Source organism: Apiospora hydei (assembly GCF_038363865.1).
Source record: "Apiospora hydei strain CBS 114990 chromosome Unknown utg000011l_segment0_segment0, whole genome shotgun sequence".
In the NCBI taxonomy this organism is placed as follows: domain Eukaryota; kingdom Fungi; phylum Ascomycota; class Sordariomycetes; order Amphisphaeriales; family Apiosporaceae; genus Apiospora; species Apiospora hydei.
In genome coordinates, this window is record NW_027117370.1 from 755,064 (window position 1) to 777,935 (window position 22,872).

General features: G+C 58.3%; 10 protein-coding genes across 10 annotated transcripts; 7 read left to right on the plus strand and 3 right to left on the minus strand.

Moving 5' to 3' along the window:
• Positions 1-400: 400 nt before the first annotated feature.
• On the plus strand, positions 401-781 carry PG997_015439 (uncharacterized protein; the record flags this gene model as incomplete). Its single annotated transcript, XM_066819753.1, has 1 exon — positions 401-781. The coding sequence occupies one exon, from the start codon at positions 401-403 to the stop codon at positions 779-781; it is 381 nt and encodes a 126-aa protein (XP_066660638.1).
• A 2,361-nt stretch (positions 782-3,142) lies between these two features.
• On the plus strand, positions 3,143-4,213 carry PG997_015440 (uncharacterized protein; the record flags this gene model as incomplete). Its single annotated transcript, XM_066819754.1, has 1 exon — positions 3,143-4,213. The coding sequence occupies one exon, from the start codon at positions 3,143-3,145 to the stop codon at positions 4,211-4,213; it is 1,071 nt and encodes a 356-aa protein (XP_066660639.1).
• Positions 4,214-4,676: 463 nt separating this feature from the next.
• PG997_015441 (uncharacterized protein) lies at positions 4,677-6,416 on the minus strand (the record flags this gene model as incomplete). The annotated part of the gene is made up of 2 exons (XM_066819755.1): positions 4,677-5,213; positions 5,298-6,416. 2 exons carry the CDS (start codon positions 6,414-6,416, stop codon positions 4,677-4,679), a joined length of 1,656 nt encoding a protein of 551 aa, XP_066660640.1.
• An 887-nt stretch (positions 6,417-7,303) lies between these two features.
• Positions 7,304-8,410, plus strand: PG997_015442 (uncharacterized protein; the record flags this gene model as incomplete). Its single annotated transcript, XM_066819756.1, has 1 exon — positions 7,304-8,410. The coding sequence occupies one exon, from the start codon at positions 7,304-7,306 to the stop codon at positions 8,408-8,410; it is 1,107 nt and encodes a 368-aa protein (XP_066660641.1).
• A 4-nt stretch (positions 8,411-8,414) lies between these two features.
• Positions 8,415-9,948, minus strand: PG997_015443 (uncharacterized protein; the record flags this gene model as incomplete). The annotated part of the gene is made up of 3 exons (XM_066819757.1): positions 8,415-8,899; positions 9,061-9,169; positions 9,220-9,948. The coding sequence occupies 3 exons, from the start codon at positions 9,946-9,948 to the stop codon at positions 8,415-8,417; spliced, it is 1,323 nt and encodes a 440-aa protein (XP_066660642.1).
• Positions 9,949-10,346: 398 nt separating this feature from the next.
• Positions 10,347-12,343, plus strand: PG997_015444 (uncharacterized protein; the record flags this gene model as incomplete). The annotated part of the gene is made up of 5 exons (XM_066819758.1): positions 10,347-10,682; positions 10,740-10,974; positions 11,267-12,006; positions 12,073-12,157; positions 12,219-12,343. The coding sequence occupies 5 exons, from the start codon at positions 10,347-10,349 to the stop codon at positions 12,341-12,343; spliced, it is 1,521 nt and encodes a 506-aa protein (XP_066660643.1).
• Positions 12,344-12,961: 618 nt separating this feature from the next.
• On the plus strand, positions 12,962-14,822 carry PG997_015445 (hexose transporter; the record flags this gene model as incomplete). Its single annotated transcript, XM_066819759.1, has 4 exons — positions 12,962-13,093; positions 13,168-13,296; positions 13,415-14,116; positions 14,175-14,822. The coding sequence occupies 4 exons, from the start codon at positions 12,962-12,964 to the stop codon at positions 14,820-14,822; spliced, it is 1,611 nt and encodes a 536-aa protein (XP_066660644.1).
• A 226-nt stretch (positions 14,823-15,048) lies between these two features.
• Positions 15,049-16,503, plus strand: PG997_015446 (ankyrin; the record flags this gene model as incomplete). Its single annotated transcript, XM_066819760.1, has 2 exons — positions 15,049-15,590; positions 15,654-16,503. 2 exons carry the CDS (start codon positions 15,049-15,051, stop codon positions 16,501-16,503), a joined length of 1,392 nt encoding a protein of 463 aa, XP_066660645.1.
• Positions 16,504-16,990: 487 nt separating this feature from the next.
• Positions 16,991-18,378, minus strand: PG997_015447 (uncharacterized protein; the record flags this gene model as incomplete). Its single annotated transcript, XM_066819761.1, has 3 exons — positions 16,991-17,635; positions 17,698-17,874; positions 18,166-18,378. 3 exons carry the CDS (start codon positions 18,376-18,378, stop codon positions 16,991-16,993), a joined length of 1,035 nt encoding a protein of 344 aa, XP_066660646.1.
• Positions 18,379-20,238: 1,860 nt separating this feature from the next.
• On the plus strand, positions 20,239-21,774 carry PG997_015448 (uncharacterized protein; the record flags this gene model as incomplete). Its single annotated transcript, XM_066819762.1, has 3 exons — positions 20,239-20,351; positions 20,419-21,202; positions 21,280-21,774. 3 exons carry the CDS (start codon positions 20,239-20,241, stop codon positions 21,772-21,774), a joined length of 1,392 nt encoding a protein of 463 aa, XP_066660647.1.
• Positions 21,775-22,872: the final 1,098 nt, after the last annotated feature.

Below are 22,872 nucleotides of genomic sequence, written 5' to 3' on the forward strand. Positions count from 1 at the left end.
TGCTCGGGCTGTCGCTCCTGTCCGCGGGGGTCGTTCCAGGCAGCAGCGACGGCGCGGGTTTCATTGGATCGGTTATGGCCAGGCTCCATCTCGGCTCGCCGGGGTGATCTCCGTACCTGACCTGTCATCTCGCTCCCCAACCAATACGAGGTGGAATCTATACTAAAGCGGCAGTTCGGAGTGGGGCTAGGGACGAGAGAGACGACGGCCCCTGAGCCGGCGCTTGGCTGTTGGTCTAAGGTTCCAGTCGGGTCAAGTGCTTCGTACTAATAGGAGCTGCGATCACGACAAGATTCTCGCGTTTCTCTCGACACGCTGCTGTACCAACTCAGTCCTGCCACTCTCGACTATCCATCCACTCGTTCACTCACACGTTCGCTACCTCGATCCGACTTTCAAGATGCAACTCTCCGCCGCCCTCCTCCTCGCCGCCGCGTGCGCCGTCGCGCAGGCCGAGACCTTTGTCGGGTGCTCCTCGAAGGCGGTATCGTCGATGAGCTTCACGAGCCAGTTCATGTCCTGGGGCCAATGCGCCGACGGCTGCAAGAAGCGGGCATGCGGCTCGACGACGGCCATGGCCATCTCGGGCGAGGTGTGCCACTGCGGCAAGCTGCCGGACCAGAACGACTTTGTCGACGAGGCGCTGTGCGACACGCCGTGCCCCGGCTTCGGCAGCGACAAATGTACGTTGCCTCCTGCCCCTGTTGTTGCCCAGTTGCTGACTTCTTCTTTTCTCTCTGAAGGTGGTGGAAAGAACACCTTCTCCATCTTCACGATCTAAATGGAAGGGCACGCACATACTGAAGTGGTGGGAAGTATGAGGCACGGGTCATGGCAGTGTGTCTCGGGGCAATGTCCAGTAGGTACTTACTGGTGGACAACCTCGGAGCGTTGTGTGGCAAAGTAATTCTTAATGCATACCTAACAGTCAATCCCAACGGAAGCAAGCATTTGCCCACATCCGAGAAGAACTGTTCTCACTATATCATGCACCACTGTCACTCCCCATGTACTCCCAGTGATTCACTGCCACGGTTGACTGCGACTGTCTCGTGTGCCTGAAGAGATCCCAGCCGTGGCGACGTCATAGCGCCAGCTCCGTCGGTCCCTGCACAAGACGATAAGCCCTACTGAACCGAGAGCGCGGCGCAAATGATCGACAGCCAAATTCTGCCTACCTACCTCTCTCTTGCAGTCATAGAAATAAACTGCCTACATAACCTCGCAATCTTAATAACCGTGATTGAATTGCTGTAGGTTGGTTTTTTTCCGCCTGTCTCTTCGGCTTCTTTGGAGGGTTGACTGTGTACGTACATGATATGTAGTTGTCTATTCGTATTGAAGACTGCGAGCTCCGACCCAACTCCCCACTGGTCCACCAACAAAGCGCCCCAGTCGATCGAGCCGACCTTCAACGCGCAACTCGAGAATTTCCACTGCAGCAACAACTGCTCGAAGCAACACCACCGACACCATCATCAGACAGGAGGGCACCATCAAGATGGTAGCCATCGCACGCCGCCCAGGATCAAACGGATGACACAGCAATGCCGGCCTGCCATCTGTAGCTGCCACACCCATCATTTCATCAGTCCTAGCGTAGTCGCATGCCTTCATTGCAGCATTCCCCACCGGCATCTCTCAACCCACGCCCTGCCCTGCCCTCGCCCGCCGCGACGCCGACAATCTAGCAGCCCGATCCAATTGGCCCGCCCAGCGCTGCCGAAGAAGCACTGCCGATTTGCTTGTCAGCGATCCCGGTCGCGACTGCGACACAAACTCTGCTCCCCTTCCACCAGTGTCCAAGGCAATCCGCCTCAGTCGAGCGAGGGCATCGCGTCCATCACACGTCAGCTTCGCAATTGCACGAGACTGCATGCAGTCGACTACACTCTCCGATCAATCCGACGCAGTCCAACTTCGAACAACCACGCACTCCAACCCACCCGCCAAATGCCACCGCCAACGGGTGTTCTTCTTTCGTCGCCCGAACGGCACCGATCCTTCCTGGCCAACACCCGCCACTTTTGAAGCACCAGCCGACCCGCATCGCAGCGAATTGAAGAGAGGAGGAATGGGCCGCAGTGGCGATGTCCCGCATACCAAGACGTTGCTGAGCGGCACGCGTGCCGAGATGGACAAGACGGTACTAGACAGCATGCGTGGCACGCGCTGGACAAGGTGGTGCGCACGAAGGGAGGCGGTCATGGAGGAGCGGCGCGCCACACTTGAGCAGGACGTTCGGCTGGCGGAGTACGTGCGGCAGCGGTGCACTCGGCGTCGACGTGGGATGGGACTTCAAAGAAACCAAAGACGAGTTGGCCAAGGCGCGGTTCATGCTGAACGCCGACCTGGACCCGTGCCTGAGGCGAGATCCGGATCATCGTCAATGTCATAATCCCGATCTGGCAGCGTCCGCGGCGGCACATCGAGAGTTGGAGGGCCTCCGCGCCAATACACGCGTCTTGTCTCTACAGATAGACGAAGTAGGCCACGGTCATATCCCTCTGGTCCTTTGTCAAGCCGATGCTGGGACTTTTGGTATTATGCCATCCAACAACGACTATTGTTAGGCGAGCAAGAAACAAAGCCTGCTTCGTTACTCAACAACGTATGCTGGTTAGCAAGAAAACAATCTTTGGTCGTGGATGATGTTCAGTGTCATTCCCACTCAACTTTATTGTCACGACGCGATCGACTTGTTCTGCAACAATGGGATAGTTGAGAAAGACTGCCATTGTCATCGGCCACGGTCGAAATGTTTTCCAAAAGCCATCGACAGCATACGACTATATATAGGATCAGATGGCCCGGCTCTACTTCATCGTCCATCTCACCATCACCACTACCTCCCAACTCCCAACTCCTCCAAGCTCAGCAGCTCCAGCTTCTCAACCCGACCACGCCAAACTGCAATCGAACAATGGCTTTCCCGTCTAAAGTTGTTGGAGTTCTTGAGTGTTACCAGAGCATCGCCCCTCGTGGAAGCCCTGTATCCTATTTTGGATCGAAAATCAGCTCGTCGAGTTCCACTGCTCCTACCAGCACCATGACGACCCTTCTTCTATCGACAGTTACAGCGTCTCCTACGACTGTAACGATGACTGCAGTCCCGACGACTGTGACTGTGACTGCCACACCGATGGCTCCGACGCAGGCGCCTTGGGTGCCCGAGGCATTGTCCGACAATGCCGGCAAACTCTTCACCCATACCGCCCATGCTGCCGGGAATGGTTTCCATTCCACCCGGGCCTTCCTCGACCTTCTCTGGGGGTATGCGATGAGCATCTGGTACAACGGTCTGACACTGGACGGCATCTCCCGCCTGTTCTCGATGATATATCATATCATCGACAAGGTATTCCTCCAGTCCCGTCTCTTCACGCGCTTCCTCCTCCCCTTCCTCTGCCTCTGGGTCCTGTACTGGCTCGTCCGCCTGTTCGACGACGGCTACAATGCCTACCTCGACCTCGGCCGCGGCGGCACCCCGTCCACCGTCCGTGGCTGGTTGCGCACTCTGCGCCTCAAGTACATGGCCCGCCTCGACGTCCTACAGCCCCCGCGCGTCCCGCCCTTCATGGACCCCTACCGCGGCCGCCTCTTCAACCTGCCCGAGCGCACCGGCCCCCGTCCTACCGTTAAGGGCGTAGCGCCGCAGCGCCAGTCTGACCAGAAGGCCTCGCCCTCGACCTTTTTCCGCCTCAGCAACATGCTGGCCGAGGAGGCCCGGGCCCACCCCCAGCACCTCAACATCAACACTTCCTTCCTCGAGGGACACCTGCAGGCTCTGCGCAAGGTGGTTCCCGAAGGCCAGCCCCTCGGCCGCGACGACAGGAACGGTGACTGGGAGTTTGGCGGGGAGATCGCGCACCCCCACCGCCTCGACGGATCCATGCACGTCGTCCTCCACCCCGAGGACGTCCGCACGGTCATCGAGGGCGGCTGGGGCGAGCGCCACCCCTCGCCATTGCGACGCCTTTCTGGAAATGGTCTCACCACTACATGGAGGACAACCGCCGACCTGTGCCCGAGTACCTGGTCATCCTGTATGCGCCCCGGACTGCAGAGCACTGTGCGATCTACCGGCACATCATCCAGGCTGCGGTGTGGTTCGCAACGGGTGGAGAAATCTACCCCGTTGACGCCAACACCTACCCCATTGAGGAGTAAGGGGTTCTCCCTCCTTCTCTCTCCCGCGTCGCCAATGAGGTAAGTCTACCCAATTAGCCTGTTCTGTTTTGCCAAGTAGTAGTCTCCAGCCCGAACCCCCTGAGGTAAGTGGTGTCTAGAGCGAAGCTTGTTGTTTTTGCGAAGTGGCGTCTTTTGGACACACGCTCTTGTTTATTTGTTTCCCCCAAAGCGTAAGTTATGCCCGGTAAGTAGAGTGGGCTTGGTGATGAGACCAATAGCTCCAGAATAGAAAGAAACTTGAAAATGCATCCCAGAACTTCCACTGCCCATGACACGTGACAATCCATGTCTTGACTTTCTCCTGATGTAAATGCCGATGACCTCTTCCCATAAGACGCCTCTTATCCAAAATCTCTTGGCTGAAGATATTCATCAAGTGTCACTCCCAGAGAGTCTTCTATAGAGAGTTGATAGTGCGTATGTATGCCTGGGCACAACATGTCACGGAAGCAAGATACTTTCGCGCCAAGAGGCATGCCAGAATTTCAAAACTCCAAGCCCAGCAAGTCTCTGGCGATGTCTTGTGTACGCTGCGCATCGGCCAACACCCCGGCCCGCTTCTTCTCGCTTCTCGCCTGGAAGACCACCTCGGGGTGGACCGGCTCCGTCACCGTCCCGTCCTTGAAACCGGTCTCCACGCTGACGTCGAAGCGGCCCCCGGGCGGGACCAGGATGTCGTAAGCCCAGACGACCTTGGCGGCGGCCAGCAGGACGGACGTGAAGGCGAACTGCTCGCCGGGGCACTGGCGGCGGCCGGACCCGAACGCGTAGAGGGCCCGACGCCCGCTGTTCTCGAGATTCTCGTCCGCTGCCGCGACGGACGGGCGCAAGCCGAAGGGGTTGTCCAGGAAGCGCTCTGGGATGAAGTCATGGGGCTGTTCGTACTCCTCTTCGTTGCGGTGGATGGTCCAGGCGTTGGCGATGAACATTGTGCCCTTGGGGAAGAAGTATTCTCCGACGTGTTCGTCCCGGGTCAGCACGTGCGGCAAGGCCTGCGGGGTGGTCGGACGCCATCGGAGGACCTAGAGATTTGATCAGTCATCGTTCCGTGCGAATCCCTGTCGTCACCGCGCTGCAAAATAGTGGTTGGGCTGTGGTTGACTCACCTCAGACACGCACGCCTTGAGATATACCAGTTCGCCGATTCTTTCGCCACTAAGAGGTTCGTCACCGGCAACCCGATCCAACTCTTCTTGAGCTTTGACGAGCTTGTCCGGGAAAGCAGCAAAGGCCACCATGAGGTTCTTGAACGTGGCCAATGTCGTGTCGACGGCAGCCCCGACCGCGGCCTGGCCCACGTAGGCAAGCTCCGTCTCGGTAAACTTGTCCTTGTCCCACGCGGCCGCCTGTTCCTTCATGATCTTGGGGAGCAGGCTGTCGAACCCGACGGATTCGGGGTCCCTTTCTATCTGGGCGTACGTCTTCTTGGCGCCGACGAGGTAGTTGTCGGCGTCGTCGCACAGCAGCTTCCGGACTTGGCGCGCCTTGGCCTTCCATCCGGCCAGGATCTCGGGGACGTGTTTCAAGACGGGGAAGATGTCGACCGGCGGCGCGGCGCCGGGCAGAAGGACTGACAGCAGCTCTTCCTGAGAGTGGCAGAGCTTGTCGGCGTAGTCGGCCGGCATGTCGCTCAAGCGCTCCCCGGTGGTGGCGACGAGGGGCACGGCCAGCGCCCAGTGCCGCAGGCTCTGCTCATAGTCGCTACTACTGCTGCTGTCGATAAACTTACGACAAAGTGATGCAGCTTCCGACTCTAGGAGCGGCAGGAGCCTCTTGATGCCGGCGGGGCCGAGGATGAACTGGAAGGACTTGCGCCAGCGACGATAGTACTCATCGTACTGCAGGATGGCGATGCTTTTCTCCTCGGGACCCGAGAAGACGTGCTTGGTGAGGATGTGATTGACTGGGCGGTCGGAGCAGATAGCGCCGCGCTTGTCGAACAGCTCGTGCACCCACGCCGGCGTGTTGAGGAGGACCAGGTTGCCGGTCCCGGCTTTGAGCCCGACAATGTCGCCGTGCTGTTTCGCCCACTGGTGGAACTTCAGGTACGGCTTCTGGATGGGCATCTGGTGCAGGTTGCCGAGGCCGGGGATGATGGGCGGCCCGGGAGGGAATCCCTTGGGCCGGAGCGTGCCCAGCACCCATCGGACTAGCAGAAAGACGGCGAGGACTCCTGCCCCCAACAGGCTGGTCGCCAGAAGTCGATGCGGCAGCGATTGCGACATTTTGGCTTGATGCAGTTCCATCCAACCGGCCATATGCAAGAAGAAAGCAATCGAGGAAGACAGCGGGGGACGGGGAAGCAAAAGCAATTTTTCAAAAGTAGCTGCTGCACTGGAGCGGATCAGGTGCGGAATGATGCCAAGTCACTTCTGTATCTCTCGTGGGGATGGCCGTTTTTCAGCCAATTATGGATGACCCGGAACCATCGCCGCTCCCTGCACATGCATGATAGGTGGTAGGGCTTTCGCCTACTGGTGGAGATGACGGGACTACTTCCTCAAGCAGCCAGGTAGGCCTTCTGTGCCGCACAGCACCTGGCTCTCTCTTGCTCGGGACATCTTGCCTCGGAGCATGTGGCTTCCTTTTCGAATTGTTTTACAATGACCCTAGAGGCTTGTCTATTTTGAGGACTGGCATTTTACATCCCACGGCGCTCCTTGGCCATTGGCACTCGAGGACTGAGAGGCCGTTCAATTCCACTACCTCGAAAGGCACTGCTGCAGAGACATGTGCCAATGAAGGTCCTGTGGGAATTGTAGAGCGCCTGATATTTGATCAATGAGAATGCCGTTCGTCCATGGGATCATCGAGCGGATGCAAGAAAAAAGAAAACATGCTGACGTCTGTATGCTGACCTGTATCACGTTGCACGTCGGCCAAACGGCTCGCTGGTTGGCCAGATAAGCCGGACAAGCATACTTGTCCGGCTGCCGGATTTAATGATTAACTCCATTGCGACTATGCCCGCTGAGGTAACAAAGAATGTGATTTCCCGACATACAAGTATCAAGGCACCCTGTCCGCCAAGAACGATCTTTATATCCTTGGCATTTTTCACAAACCAGACACATTCCACATTCGCCTGACCGACGGCCCCTTTCTATTCAAAATGGGCTTTCTTTACAGCCAACTGGTCGAAAGCCGAACGCTGCCTTATCCAGAAGGCGACCAATCTGGCAAGACGGTCGTGATCACCGGCAGCAACACCGGGCTGGGCAAAGAGGCAACACGGCACTTCGCCCGCCTGGGCGCCGCCAGACTGATCCTCGCCGTCCGAAATGTCGAGAGCGGCGAAGCGGCCAAGAGGGACATCCTCGAGAGCACTCGGTCCAACACCGACATCCAGGTGTGGCAGCTGGACATGGTCAGCTACGCCAGCGTCAAATCGTTCGCGGCCCGCGTGGCGGCCGAGCTGGACCGGATCGACATCTTCATCGAGAACGCCGGCCTCGCCAAGATGGCCTGGTCCACGGCCGAGGACAACGAGACCCACATCACCGTCAACGTCGTATCGACCATGCTGTTGGCGGCGCTCGTGCTGCCCAAGCTGAAGAAGGTCGCTGCGACGTTTGGGATCCGCCCCACGCTGACGCTGACCAGTTCCGGAGCCCACGCGCACACGCAGCTCCCCCACGCGCACGCCGCACAAAAATCCGGAGGCGGCAGCGTCTTTTGCCACACTGAACGACAAGGCGTTCGCCGAGGCGCACTGGGCCGAGCAGTACCCGGCCTCGAAGCTGTTGCCCATCTTCCACGTCCGCAGCATCGCCGAGCGCACGCAACAGTCCGCCGCCGCCGATTACCCCGTCACCATCAACCTGGCCAACCCCGGCCTGTGCGAGTCGGGTCTCGCGCGCGAGGCCGCGGGGATGCAGGCCGTAATGTTCTTCGTCATGAAGGGGTGCTGGCCCGCACCACGGAGCAAGGCAGCCGGACCATCTTCCACGCCGCGACGCAGGGTGCCGAGACGCACGGGCAGTACATGAGCGACTGCAGGATCGACCAGCCATCGGAGACGGTGACCAAGGGGAAGGAGCTGCAGGACCGGTTGTGGCAGGAGTTGGTCATGAAGCTGGAGAAGATCCAGCCCGGAGTTACGAAGAACTTCTTTAGTTTGGGTCAGCTTTTGCGGTTCCATCTGGGTTATTTGTTGAGGATCCCTGGTTGGCGTCTGGGGATTTGTGCGGACTTTTGTGAACTGGGCAACATGGGATAATCTCTTACTTTCTGTTTTCAAAGCAGTTGGATCTGCCGAGTCTACGATGCCATCTGACCACTTCATTTCTCCATCGTGACAAGAAGCCGCTCATTTGCAGTCTCAGTCGTTGTTGCGCACCCATCACAGTGGATTGCGAAGAAAAAGGGGCCCCGGCCTGGACCATATCACTCCATGAAATGGCGGTGGAGCGATCCAGGACCGCCCAGTATGACACCAGTGTCTCGCGAATGTGATCTCCATACTCCGATGAGAAGCCCGCGAAAGCCGCGATATCCAAAAGCCACTTGGCGCGTTCCATGCCCGTCAGTTCGAGGCAAGCGACTAGTAGTGGCAAGTCGGTGCATCGGACGTGCTGCTGCGTGGCGACGAACGTCATCTTCAGCTGCATCAAGATGGCCGTCGCCAGCAAGCGGGCTGCACCGCCGTCACTAGTGCCGAAGGGTGCCGCAGGCGATGCAGTACCAAGAGGATCGCCAATCTCATGACCTGCGCTTGGCAGAGCATATGAATGACATCCGTGCCGCCAAAGGAGTTGTTGAGCTGATCCGGCATCGTGGGCTGCCAATGGCTCACGGAGCACTCCAGGCTGTCAAGCTCTTTTGGTAAACCATCTGCCTCTGTGGCTGTTTGACATGATATTTTGCTACTGAGCTCGCAAACATCGTAGAGCAGAGGCAGCAGAGTGGCGCAAAGGCCAACATGACGATCAGCGTACGCCTCCGCCGGGGTCGAAAGCGCAGCGTCGGCACCCCACAACTGAACAAGCAGGCGCGCAACTCCCACATGACCATGCAGCTCAAGAACACTCCGGGCATGGAATGCATCGGGTTTGCCTGGTCATTGCTGCTACCCCGCGTGGCGTACATGGGCTCGACGAGACCCAAGGTCCGGCGGCAGATGGCCAGCACGTCGTTCAGCCTTAGCCGCATGGCAAAGGTGGAGAGCATGGCCCCGAGGATGAGACAGTCGGTCATGGTCGGCAGGTCGGTGACCTCGAGAGAGGCCAAGGTGGCCAGCGCCGAGGAGGCATGGCGGAAACAGGTGCTGAGACGGCCTCCGACTGCGGACGCGTCGGCATCGTCTGCCCACGAGAGGGCGCAGACCAGGACGCCGTCCAGCAAAGTCTCTCTGGATAGGAAAAGGCGCGGGATGACTTGCTGGCGCACCCCGGGGCTGAAGCTGGAGCCGACCGAGAAGGTGTCCAAGAGGTGGTTCTGGTTGAAGAAACGCTCCACCAGTTGCCGATCGGTCATCGAGACAGCCTCCGCGAAAGTCGAGATGAAGCCTGAAACGACCGATACTTCAGCTGCACAGCGGCCTTGTCGGGTCCTGTCGACGGCGCGCTTGTGGTTCCGCACCCCCGGCCTCCGACCTGGCCTGCGCTCTTGTCGGACCGTCCTGCAGCAATGCCCCAGCCGGAGGCAGCGGTCGCATTGAGCTCCATCATTGCGACGCCAATCGCATCGCTCCTTGATGGCGTGGCATCGGTCGCATGCTCGCGGTGGTTGGCCAGCGGCAACGGCACTAGCTGACATTTGTGGTTGAAGCCTTGGGCTGGTTACATGTTGGATGGCGCAGGATCCTGGAGTGAAGAATCTCTTGATGGGTCATCGTCGGATGACCAATCCTTGGGGCAACTATCCCCCGTGCAATTTAGCTGGCCATGAATGCGAATGTGGGACCGGCCAGTTTCTGATTCGCCCGCCGGGATATTGCCGGCTTCGAGTTTTGTCGCCGGCTCCCGGCGCTGATTGGCCCAAACAGCATGTAAGACCCCTGGACGTTCAACAATAAGAGTGATAGTCAACTGGGTACTCTGGGCTGTCTACAGGTATAAAGACTGCTGATAGATCTGCCAATAGATATGGTCTTTCAGTTCCATCAAACAAGCTCTTCCTCGATACTCACTTCAGCCACTATCCATCTCGACATCATGGCCTCACAGCACTCGGCCTCGGCCGAGCCCGAGAGTTGGCAAGATAAAGTGGCCAGGAAGCGCTGGTCTCGCCAAAACGACATCCCAACTGCCTGGGCTCTTCCCGAGTCGGTTTTGGACTCCCTCCCAGCACTGTGTGACTTCCCGTCGACACGACTCAATCTCATTGCCAAAGACGTACCATGGCTTTCCGGCATCTTGACCGAGAGGGAAATCGAAATCACGGAATCCCACACTGTGACAAGCCTTCTTGAGGGTCTTGCGTCTGGGACATTCACATCTGTAGAGGTGACGCTGGCCTTCTCGAAACGGGCGGCGATTGCACAACAGCTGGTAGGGCATGACAAGGCTTTAATTTAAGCCAGTACACACGCTAACGGAGTGCACCAGACGAATTGCTTGACGGAAACATTCTTCGAGCAGGCCGAAAAGAGGGCACGATACCTAGATGACCTGCGCAGCAAGGGCGGGCCTCTCGGGCCCCTGCACGGGCTGCCGGTCAGTCTCAAAGACACGTACCAGGTCGAGGGAACCCAGGCCTGCATTGGCGCCGTCGCGCTCCTGGGCCGAACGTCGACGGAGAATTCGGCAATGGTGGACCTCCTGCTCGATCTCGGGCGGTCCTGTACGTCAAGACGAATGTGTCCCAGGTCCTTATGGTAGGTCCTTGGTCACTCATGCCCTATCCCCAAGAAGCTAACGGCATGCTAGTGCATAGAGTCTGACAACAACGTGTTTGGTCGAGTACTGAACCCCTGGAATACCAGTCTCACCGCCGGCGGATCCAGCGGCGGAGAAGGCGCCCTGGTGGCATTCCCGAGGGTCACCGCTTGGTGTCGGCACCGATCTCGCAGGTAGTTTGGTGGATTGATCCAACTTGAAATCATGGGCCACAAATGCTGACAACGGCGCCCCAGGGTCTGTTCGGATACCGTCTCTCTGCTGCGGGACTTACGGATTCAAGCCTTCATCCAGGAGACTCCCCTACGGATGGCAGGTGATGCCCCTCAATGTAGGCATCGGCGCCATCGTGCCATCCGCTGGTGCGCTCGCCAACGATGTGACGGCCTTGCAGATCTTCATGCAAGCTGTCGTCGACGCCAAGCCGTTTGCCTACGACGCGACGGCCATCGACATGCCCTGGCGTAGGACCAACGGGCCACCTCGACCCAAGAAGCTCCGATTGGGGCTTTTGCCCGAAGACCCCCTTTTCCCACTTCAACCTCCTGTACAAGAAACCATCAAAAGTGCAGTACGAATCCTCGAGTCCAACGGGCACGAGGTCGTGCGACTAGATGCGGCGGAATGCCAAGTCGCCGCGGCCAACCAGATTGGCGGTCGACTGCTCGCGCTGGACCCAACTCCGGCAAGCATTATCGCGTCCGGGAACGAGCCGTCCGTGCCTTCGATGGCCATGTTTGCAGAGCAGGCGGCCCGCATCGGCTGGGACTTCATCCCGACTGAAGTGGATGCCATGGACGGACTCGGGCAGTTCGGCGCCCTGCAGAACGAGCGGGTAGACATCGCCGAGTCCTGGCGAAAGATCTGGGCCAAGCACGAACTCGACGCCGTCATCGCGCCGCCGGCTCAGAGTACGGCGATGGAGCATGACCAGCAGGGTTGGCCGGCGTACTCGATGTTTCTGAACATGCTCGATGTGAGTGAAGCTGTTCTATTCAGGGCAACATATCCCAGATGCCGTGGCTAACACCAGACCAATCAGTATCCTGCATGCATCATCCCATTCGGCAAAGCAAAAGGAAACGGGACTAGTCTCGCCAGGGGCCCTTGCCATGGCACTCCTGCGTGTAAGCTTAATCATGAATTCTCAAGCATAGCTGTTCGCATATTGACAAGATTCGTATTCAGATAAGCCAGATGTCGCGGAGGGTGCGCCTTGTTCGATCCAGGTGTTTACCAATGGGATGCGCGATGAGGAGTGCCTGGCCGTGGCAGCGGTCATTGACACTTGTCTAAAGGATGCTTCCCGTTGAAGGCAGCCTGTGAGATGTTTATTACAAAGGGAGGACGGCGGTTTCAAACCTAATATTTGTGATGGATGCCCAGACCACAGCTGAAGATACCAGGGGTTTCACCACCAAAGCGTTTTCCGTAGCTTATATCCGGTTCGATATTGTTTCCCCTCTCTACGAGAAAGTGTCGCGGGGATAGAGTGCCCCGGAAGCAAACGTCCGGATACCCATGTGCGCCATGGCCCCCGGTTTACTTAGTTGGGGGCCAGATCTTGACTCGTGTTGTACCAACCTTGGGACGCCTCTACCGCCTTGCTGCAACTTTAAAGTTCGGGGTCATCACAACTGTCATCCACAATTTCTTCGGGACTTGGTAGCGAGGAACGAAGGTAGAAGCTCGTACGATTTCTTCCCTCTTCCTCGTCATTTCCGCCTTGGCTGGCCTGTCTGCTTCCGACCTCCTCCTCCTCCTCCTCCAGCCGAATCCGCCATGACGAGTCCCTCAGAGGGGGATTCAGGCCTTTGCCCTTTGCAATAACGGAAACTTGCCAACGACAAACACACAAGAAGTAGATACAGCGCTTAACCCGTGTTTACGCACGCGTATCAGCCACGAACCTTACCTCGGCCCCGCGCATGATGGGCTCGTGGCCTCTGCTGCCCCGGATCGGGCGAGGAAACATCCTGCCCTTCCAAGCTCCAAATCGGTATCCCAAGACGAGATTCAACAACATCGTCGTCCTGATGGCTTGCACAGTGTTCACGGCCGCGGTAAGCCTGGCCTGGCCAGTCCTGCGATGGAGCTGCTTCCCAATTGATTCAACTCACACCCGTTGAAAACACAGTGTCAAGGCTACGATGGCAGTTTGATGGGCGGCCTGAACATCCTGCCCCAGTACCATGAGTATTTTCATCTCACGGACTCGCTCCGGTCGTTGAACATTGCCATCAACTACACCGGCGGATCTCTTGCGGTACGTCTGTCGCAGTAGATGATATTTCCCAGAGCAACGTCTCCATTGCCTGTTGGCCCTGCAACTGGGCAGCTGACTTACTGTTGATGTCTTGTCGCGGGCTGATGTTTTACTACAGTGCTTCTGCTGGACCTGGGTCACCGACACCTATGGCCGACGGGTCGGTCTGTTTTGGGCCGCCGCCATCACCATCGTCGCGGCCATCCTGCAAGCGGCCTCGGTCCACATCGCCATGTTCTGCTTCTCGCGCGTGCTGATCGGCTTCGGCAACGTCGCCTCCGTCATCACGGGCGCCGCGTACCTGGCCGAAACCTTGCCGTGGGAGCAGCGGGCCTGGGGCCTCGCCCTCTTCGACGACTTCTTCTACGTCGGCGCCCTCGTCGCCGCCGCCGCCACCCTGGTCACTTTCCGCCTTCCGAGCGCCTGGGCCTGGCGCCTGCCGGCCCTGCTGCAGTGCGTCTGGGGCGCCGTGTGCATCGCGCTGCTTCCGTGGATGCCCGAGAGCCCGCGCTGGCTGATCGACCAGGGCCGGGGCCGCGAGGCGCTCGTGGTGCTGGCGCGCATCAACGTGCCCGACGGCGACGTGCACGACGATCTGGTGCGCTTGCAGTTTCGCCAGATCTTCCAGACCATCGAGTACGAGCGCAACCCGATGAAGTACCGCGAGATGCTGGCCAATCGCGGCGCGCGCAAGCGGCTCATCATCACGGCCACGTGCGCCTTGTTCTCGATGCTGACCGGCAACTTGATTGTCATGTACTATATCGGCGATGTGCTCGACCACGCCGGGATCCACGACCAGGAGCTCCAGCTTGTCATGGTTAGCTCTTTCCACACCCGCCTTGAAGGGACTGGCTGACAAGATGATACTGCTATAGAACCTCGGTCTAAACGCCACCTCGCTAGTCGTCTCCATCGTCGGCACCTTCTACGTCGACAAGCGCGGCGTCAAGTCGGCGACCCTGGTCAGCACCGGTGGCTGCGCCATCTCCCTGTTCGCCCTGGGCGTGCTGTCCAAGTTCAACGACCACACCGACACCACGTCGGACGACTACGCGGCCGTCTTCTGCACGTTCCTGTTCGCCGCCTGCTACGCGTTCGGCTGGGTGCCCGTGCTTTTTCTCTTGCCGGCCGAGATGCTCTACTTCCGCATCCGGGCCCTGGGCATGAGCATGTTTAGTTTAGTGGTGTGCGTGACGGGCATCTGGGGCAACTTCGTCATGCCCCTGGCCCTGCAGCGTCTGGGGTGGCGCCTGTGGATCATGAACGGCGCGTGGAATCTGTTCTTCTTCGCCTTCGTCTGGTGGTACTGGATCGAGATCCGCGGCAAGACGCTCGAGGAGATCGACGCCTTGTTCGACGGCGGCAAGCGGTCGTCGGCGCCGGATGTGGCCGAGGTGCTCGCCGGCAGCGCCGACGTGAATTGGAAGGAGAAGCTGAGTACCTGGATGAGCCATCGGTTCGGGAGGTCGGAGGGGCCGGCCTCCAGCCAAGATGGCAGAGCTGTTTCTGGGCATTCCCATTAGTTTAGATGCGGTCTAGTACTATCAACATGCAAACTGACGTTACACTGCATGAAGCCGAATTGTATCATTCATCTGTCGCGAGCGGGGGAGTATTGGTTGGCTCCATATAGAACTGTGCCGCCCAACCCCCGCATTCTTGGCTTCGTCACTGGATTCACCGCTCACCAGCGCGTTACCCGGCATGATATGTACCATCAATACCTTCATTGAACAAGTTGCACGAGCCATGTCCTTTCTGTCCCTGCCTATTGAAATCTTCCATGAGATTCTTGTCGCCGTGGCTCAGGCGCTCGGCTCGTCCAAAGCAGCATTGCGTCTTCGGAAGGTGAGTTGGGCTTGGGCCAGCGCCATGGTCGGAGCCATCTATGCATCCGGCATCATCGATCGCGAAGACATGGTATATCTGTGGCCGCAGTACATAGCCTACAAGGCATCTGGGCCGGAGCCACAGCAGGGCTGGCTGCGGCCCCTACTCATGCTGCGGCGGGCTGGCGAGCGCGTCGTTGCTTTCCGGGGAGGCTGTGGCCACGATACCCTGCGATGTTGTATCAGCGAAGTATGCGCCGTGGCGAGGATATCGACCCCTTTTTATCCCGGGTCAATCCGGGAACGCTTTGGGGAACCGATCCACGAGGACGACATGCAGCTACTGCAAACCCTCCTGGCGGTTGCGGCATACACAAACGACGTGGCGCTCGCCCGGCATCTCCTCTCTGATATCCAGTGCCCTTTGCCCTTGATTGGCAGAGACGCCACTGAGAAACCTCGGTAAGCAAGCACGGCTGCGGCGGACTTGCCTCATTGTCTCATTGTCATTGACAAGCTGCCCAGGGCACTCTTCGACGAGCCCCTCGTGGCCGCCGCCGTCACGGGCCACGACGAGGTACTCCGGCTCTTCCTCGACTACAAGCTGCAGGACGCAGACCGCTGGAACGTCTGGCTCGCCAAGAACATGGTTCTCAAGGGCGCCGTCGAGGGGAACCACTTGTCCACGGTCAAGTTGGCCCTGTCGCTCGAGCCCGACGTCCGCGATCCGGACGGCGAGAAGCTGACGGCCGTCTTCTTCGGCTGTCTCGAGTACGCCAACGACGTCGAGATTTTCGACCTGCTGTACGCGCGCGCCCGCCACTTCTTGCATCGCGGGCTGGTCCCCTACTACAACGACAGCCCCCGCTTCTGGACCGAGAACTGTCTCCCGGGGCTCCTGTGCCGGGCGGCCAAGAGGGGCAACGTGCCGCTGATGCGCTACCTGATGGAGCTGGGCGCGACGACCCCCGGGCTCTCTGGGATCACCACAGAGAGCCCGGTTAGGCCGATGAAAGACCGCCTCGAGGGCTGCGTGTGGTGCGCGGCGAGGCACGGTCATGCGGAGGCTGTGGAATACCTATTGGATCAGGGGTTCCCGCCGGGAGAAGCCTGGAAAGCGGCAGTGAAGTACGGGAACCCGCAGACTTTTGAGATCTTGTTCGAGTTTGTCGATAAGCAGTCTCCTCAGTTCGGGCACGATGTGATGCAGTGTCTGGACGTCGCTAGGGAAAGGGGCCATGATGCCATCGTGCAGATGTTGCTGCGGTCTGGATGGCACCTCCTGAGCAATTTCGATCAGTGGCGTTTTAAGGACCCGGCTGCATCTCAAGGACTGGCAACCGATACCGGGGACGGTCAGGAATGGGATATTTAGATGTTGACCCGAGGTGGATTTTTCCATCCTTTGCGAGTGGGGGATTACCCAGCCCAGAACTCTTTGATCTGGGATAACACGATCGTGTGTCAGCATCATGAACTGAGGAGTATATGCAGTACCTTCTCAGATATCAATTTAAGTAGAGGCCCAGTTACGGCAGGCTGAAAAACATAATGCCACTCTACCGCGCGTGGAAACACCAAGTATCTGTTAGTCTTCGGCACCGCCACTTCCGTCAAAGAACATGCGACCATATCGAGGCAGCCTAAGGTCTTAAAGTAAAATAGCAACTATTAAAGTCTATTAATTAAACTTTTCCTCTCTCCCTACTTTTGTTTAATTGCACATGGACATGTTACATTGATGTCTTGAAGTGAAGTATTTACAGAACAAAAACTCTCCCATTTCGCTCTAGTGATGGGATGGCAAAAGAAGTATCAACATTGAAAAGAAGAGCGAAGGCTTGGTAGGTAGGTAGCTTCCTTCACCAGCTGGACTTGTCCTGCCAGACCTGACCGCTGCTCACTTGCGAATGCGAACTCGAGACATCCACCTGCGTCTCAACCGTGATACCGCCGTCCGGGTGCGTCATGTCGTTGTCCATCATCCCGCTCGGCGAATAGGACGAGGCCCGCACATGCCGCTGGGCACCTGTCAGCTCGATCTCGTCGTCGTCGTCGATCTTATCCCACTCCTGCTGCCCGCGCTCGGCCGCGCACGTATCGCCGCCTCGCCGGGTGGCCTTGGTGCCTCCGTCGGCGCTGCGGTAGTAGTTGTTGCTGCTGCCGCCGGTCGAGGGCTTGTTCTTGCGGAAGAGCGGCGCCAGGGTCGGCAGGCAGGCCGTGATGATGGCGGTCGACGGCTCGATGCAGGACCAGCCCATGCCGGGGCCGAACCACCAGGTCACGTCCTTGGAGCTCGCGAGCCGGGCGAGGTAGAAGATGCGGATCAAGCTCGACACGCAACTGAAGGCGCCCAGCAGCATGATGCCCATGATCGAGAGCTTCTTCTTCCAGTCCATGTGCAGCTTCGCGATGGTGGGGATCGGCAGGGCCAGGATGACGACGTCGTTGATCAGGTTGAGGACGCCGAAGGCGAGGTAGAAGTTCAGGACATCGATGCAGACGCCCTTCCCTGGCCGAGGTATTGCGTCCAGTAGAACGACATGGGCCGGCAGGCGACGGACATGACGATGTACATGACGAAGGGGTACGCGGCGGTCAGGCCGATGGCGAAGCGCGTCTGCCAGATGTAGACCATGTTGCTCGTCGTGTTGGTGTCGAACAGGCGGTGGTAGAGCAGGAGAATGCTGACCCGCGTCACCGTGACCGCGGTGGCGTAGATCCACGGCTCGGCATAGACCATCTGCTCGTCGGGCAATGACGCGCGAGTTAGTTACCATGACGCAGAACGGATAGTATATTGTGTCTCTTTGGGTATCATCATGAATAGGGAGACGGCGTGGAACCGGAGAAAAGCACCTACTTTGAGAACTATGATGAAGTCGTCCGGATGGACCGCCCATATATGCCGACCCGATCCGAAATTCGCCACGTATATTGTCATGAACAAAGTTGCGCCGGCGGTAAACTATGTTCGTCGTATACCAGGTTAAAAATCGCTCATCCAAATGCACACACAATGAGCAACCCGACTTACGATGGCACCGACAATGGTGTAGTCGTCCATGGCGAGACCGGCACCTCGCGTCATGCGAACATAGGCTCGGAGGATGACGGAAAGAACGGCGACGATGAAGAAGACGATGGCGACGATATTGTAGATGAAGTAGTTATCGTCGTTGAGGTCCAATCCGGGAGGAGGCGGGCCATAGACCGCTTCGATGATCGGGTCTACCTGTATTTCCGCCATGGCGAAGACGTTCCTTGGACGGTGTTATGTCGTTGTCGTCGTCGTTGTTCGTCCTGTCCTTTTCCTCCTGTCCTGGAAGTTGTCGACGAATTAATTGCCCGAAGAGTAGGTAGGTAAAACGCTCGAGGGCCACAACAAGATGGGGTCGGCTGTACTTGAAGAACGTTTTCTACACTACTACTACTGCTACTTGAACTACTTTACTTGTCTGACTAAGTCGCGCCCACGTTACCGGTGGCAAGGCACTGGGAATTGCATGCAGCCCCTGGCCAATCCCCCGTATCGGCTGCATGATGAAGGAGTGGTACGACGCCCACGGGCTCGCTTAATGACGAACGGCGCGCGGTAAACCAAGTCGGCACGGCGTGTATTGCTAATTACCCTGGCTCCCTGCTGCGAGACAGAGGCCGATGAAGCTCGATGAACCAGACTTATCTGTTCGGGAACTACAGGGTATGCAACCATGTTGGATGTTGCCAACCACGGCGTATATTATCATCATCGGTAATCATCTTGTTTGGGCCGGTGATTGTGCCTCTTGCTAGTACATACACAAAGGCAACAAAGGGAACGAAGGGAGAGGAGTGGCCTGATGAGTGGGAACGATGAGCCCTAGTGGATCGAAGCTTGGGACATTTGTCAACTAAAGTAATTATCAAACTCCTGTCCCTTGGTAAGTGCAGAGTGTAAAAGTGTAAGAGTACCATGCTACTAAACGCGTTGCCCGCTGAAAACGGTAACCCCATCCGAGCGAGAGGACGTTTGGGCGGGAGGAACTTGGGACAGGAGGACATCTCCCCGGCCGTTTTAGTGCGGCGCGGGGGTGGATGTCGCTCAGGATTTGACAGGCAGACAGGCCCTCAACCGGTCCGACTGCGTGGAGACTTCGGAGGGGCTCACGGAGGGGCTGCCAGGGGGCTCCCTTGGCTTCCTTGGCTGCCAGGGTCTGACAAGGACTGTCAGTGGGACCGGACTGGTGGACCGAGAGGCCGCGGCCAAACCAATGTGCTGGAAAACCCGCATCCCTGGTTCGAGCGTGGGCTTGTGATGGCCTGTGATGGTGCTTTTCTACCCGCCCAAACGTCCAAGGGCCGTCCCGCAACCGTTGCATCACGATGTGGCTGTCTTAGCTCTTACTCTTTAGGCTCCGAGGCTTACTGTGATCAGCCTTACAACAGGCAATGAAAAGTATCACCACGTCGATTTGTGGGCGATTGCAGATGGGACGAAAGCAGGTCCAACTGCCGTACCTAATAGTCATCTCTCGGAGAGACAAGCCAGTTGCCGCATTCGTACGAGCTCGACGCACCCACTGGGACTAATATTGTTCACATTTCCCCTGCATGAGACTCCATTGAGGTCCCTCCGGCTGCGTGCGGCGCAGCCAACGGCCATTGCGGTGATGGCTGTCGACTCTGGTAATCATGTGGGTGGGCCGCCCAATAGAACGGTACCGGGCACACATGCCTACTGGTTGTGGTTGTCCATCCAGGAGGGGCCAACTATCTGCAGGCCGAATTGCGAATTGCGAGCTGGACCTGGAGCTGGACCCTGCCTGGGGCGCAACTCACTATCAGAATCAAATCAATCTACACTGAGCATGATACCCTCGGCAGCGACATCCATCATACGACCAGACTGAGACTCAGGAGGTGATTTCTTCGTCTTTTTATAACCCCAAGCCACGTGCGTGTCATGCATGATTCTTCCTGCGCTTCACTCCCAACCCAAACCAGACCAACCCGCTCTTGAACGGCACTGCATACACCTCTTCACCTTCTTTTGCAAAACCACCTCACTCCTTACCCTTACTTGCACCGCACCGCAAGTCCATTCTTTACCTACAGTAGCGAGATCAAGATGTCGTCACCCGACGTGTACTCCCACAACGACCTGCTCGGCACTGAGCATATGGGCCCCAAGGGCTGGATTCGCCAGTTCTACTGCTTCGAGCTCCCCGAGAACTACGATGTGTACGTTGAGCGTCCTTTCCTTTCCCTCCACTTTCCGCCGTGGGAAACTACTAACAGCAGGCCGCAGTGAGAATGTGACGTCCCTGGTCAAGAACGCCTACGCGGCCATGAAGGCGCGCTGCCCCCCTGCGGGCTACAAGATGGTCCCCGTCATGGACGGCAGCGCCCAGCCTGGCCGGTTCGAGTGGCGGCGCTTCCCCGAGGGCGAGATCGAGGACTTCAAGGTCAAGGACCACCGCGAGGACTTCATGACGTTTGCCGACTTCAAGGCCAAGGAGTACCCCATGGCGCCCCTGTTGCCCGAGAAGTTCTGCCCGCGCGGGCTTTGGGTCGACGAGAACGACCTGGCGCTCTGGTTCCACACGACCTGGATGCAGGCCAACTTCGTCAAGGGCGGTCTGATCCTGTGCATGGGCATCTTCCACTCGGCCGCCGACCAGACGGCCGCCTACATCATGACCAAGGTCCTGGCCGAGGAGATGGCCAAGGCCCAGGGCCTGCCCGTCGCCGACCCCGTCGACGTTGCCGTCCTGCTCAAGGACCGCGAGAAGCTGCACAAGTCGCAGCGCGCCCACCTCGCCCAGCAGGCCGTGGCCCAGCAGGGCATCTGTGAGGAGCACCCGGAGTACATCATCCTGCCCTTCACCCCCGACGCCCCGCCGCCCAAGCTGCTGGCGCCCATCTCCCAGTCGCACATCTTCCACTTCTCGCCCGCGGCGCTCGAGCAGCTCAAGAGGGACTGCCAGCCCACGCCGGAGCAGCTCCAAACGCTCAAGGGCGACAAGGACCTGCCCGCTTTTGTTTCCACCAACGACGCCCTCAACGCGCTGCTCTGGAAGATCATCATGGAGGTGCAGCACCCGGACCTGGACGCCGCCATCAAAGAAGACCCGGACCGCCCTCGCACATGATCATCGCGCTCGACGAGCGGCGGCGCGCGGGCCTGCACAAGCACACGCTCGGCAACCTGCTGGCGTGGGCGCCCGTCTTCTGCGACCTCAAGTCCGTCGTGCGCGAATCTTCGCTCGCCGACCTGGCCGTCCTGTGCCGGCGGTCGGTGGCGCAGCGCACCGACGACCCGGACGTCGTGCACAAGCTCGAGGCCATGCTCGAGGGCGTCGAGAACCTGGACCGCCTCGCGCCCCAGGTTTTCCTGGATATGCCCGGCCGCAACATGATCACGTCCAACTGGCGCGACAACACGTACTACGACCTCGACTTCGGCGCCGCGCTGGGCGGCAAGATGAAGGCGATGCGGGCGCCCTCGGTGGGCGTCTGCCACGGCTTCCACATTGTGCTGCCCGACCGCCCCGACAAGCCGGGCATCGAGGTTATCGTCAGCGTGGAGAACTCGGCCATCGGGGCGCTGCTGAAGCACCCGGTGTGGACGAAGTATGCCGAGGAGCCCAAGCAGCTTGTCTAGAGAACTCTCTGGCTTTTCTGGTTTCTCGAATGTATATCGAATTAGAAAGATTATATAATTAGTGGTAGTGGACAAAAAGTAATAGTGAATTCATCCGAACTTGGCATTTCAATGAAAAGAACAGAAATGAAGCATTTACATTGTGATTTGCGACGTGACAGCTCCTACAGCTTGCTAGTTGATATACCTACGTGCTCGTCTCCGGTATATGGTTCAGTCTCACCGCGCATTCATGAGGCGCCTGGTGGACAAGCCGGTGAGTCATCACACGTTACCCATTCGCTTTAGGTACGATGATTCCATTTACGTCCAATGTGACTGCAGATACGTCAACGTCAGCACCCAATCGCCGGGTCATGTCATGCAGGGTCAAGTGGTAGCCAAGGAATCATGGTTGCATCAGATGGTCTCGTTTATCGTGTCACATGGTTCGATGGTAGACAACTGATGGCGGGACATGTCGGGATTCGCGCATTCCCTACCTACTTACTTGCCTACTTGCCAACAACAGGAGGCCAATAACGGAGACTCAAGCCGTGTGTAGTCCTTGCACACGAGCCACACGCACACCCACACCGTCGCCGACTGCATCCAAGATGCATCTAAACCTTCGTCGCTGGAGTCGACCGACCGATGGGGTCCCCGGAAGAGGGAAATGGCTCCATGGTAGGTACATAGGACGACCCCCTTGATGATCGACGGCTTGGTCGTCGCCAAGTATTGACCACGGGAGGTTTCCGGTGAACCGGCCCCCAGCCAGCCGGTGGTGCCCGGGCCAGGTGCCCAGCCAGAAATCGCGATAACCCGGCACGGCCTCGAATTGGGTCCCATGATCCGTGCCAATAACCCACTCTATTACGCTGTCCGCATTTGTCGAAAGATCGCCCTCGACCCCTGTCAGCGACCCGAACCGCCGGGACAACTCTGCTCAATTTCGGGAGAACCACCCTGTGCACCCTGTTTTGCCCTGTCAGCGAGAAAGGACTTCACCCGTCTGAGGCCGACAGTCATCCCATCCTCGTACATTGTCTCGCCGAGGGAAGGGGCTGGACCAGTGCAGGGAGCCAGGTCCCTCCATTGGGCGAATGCCCCCGGACC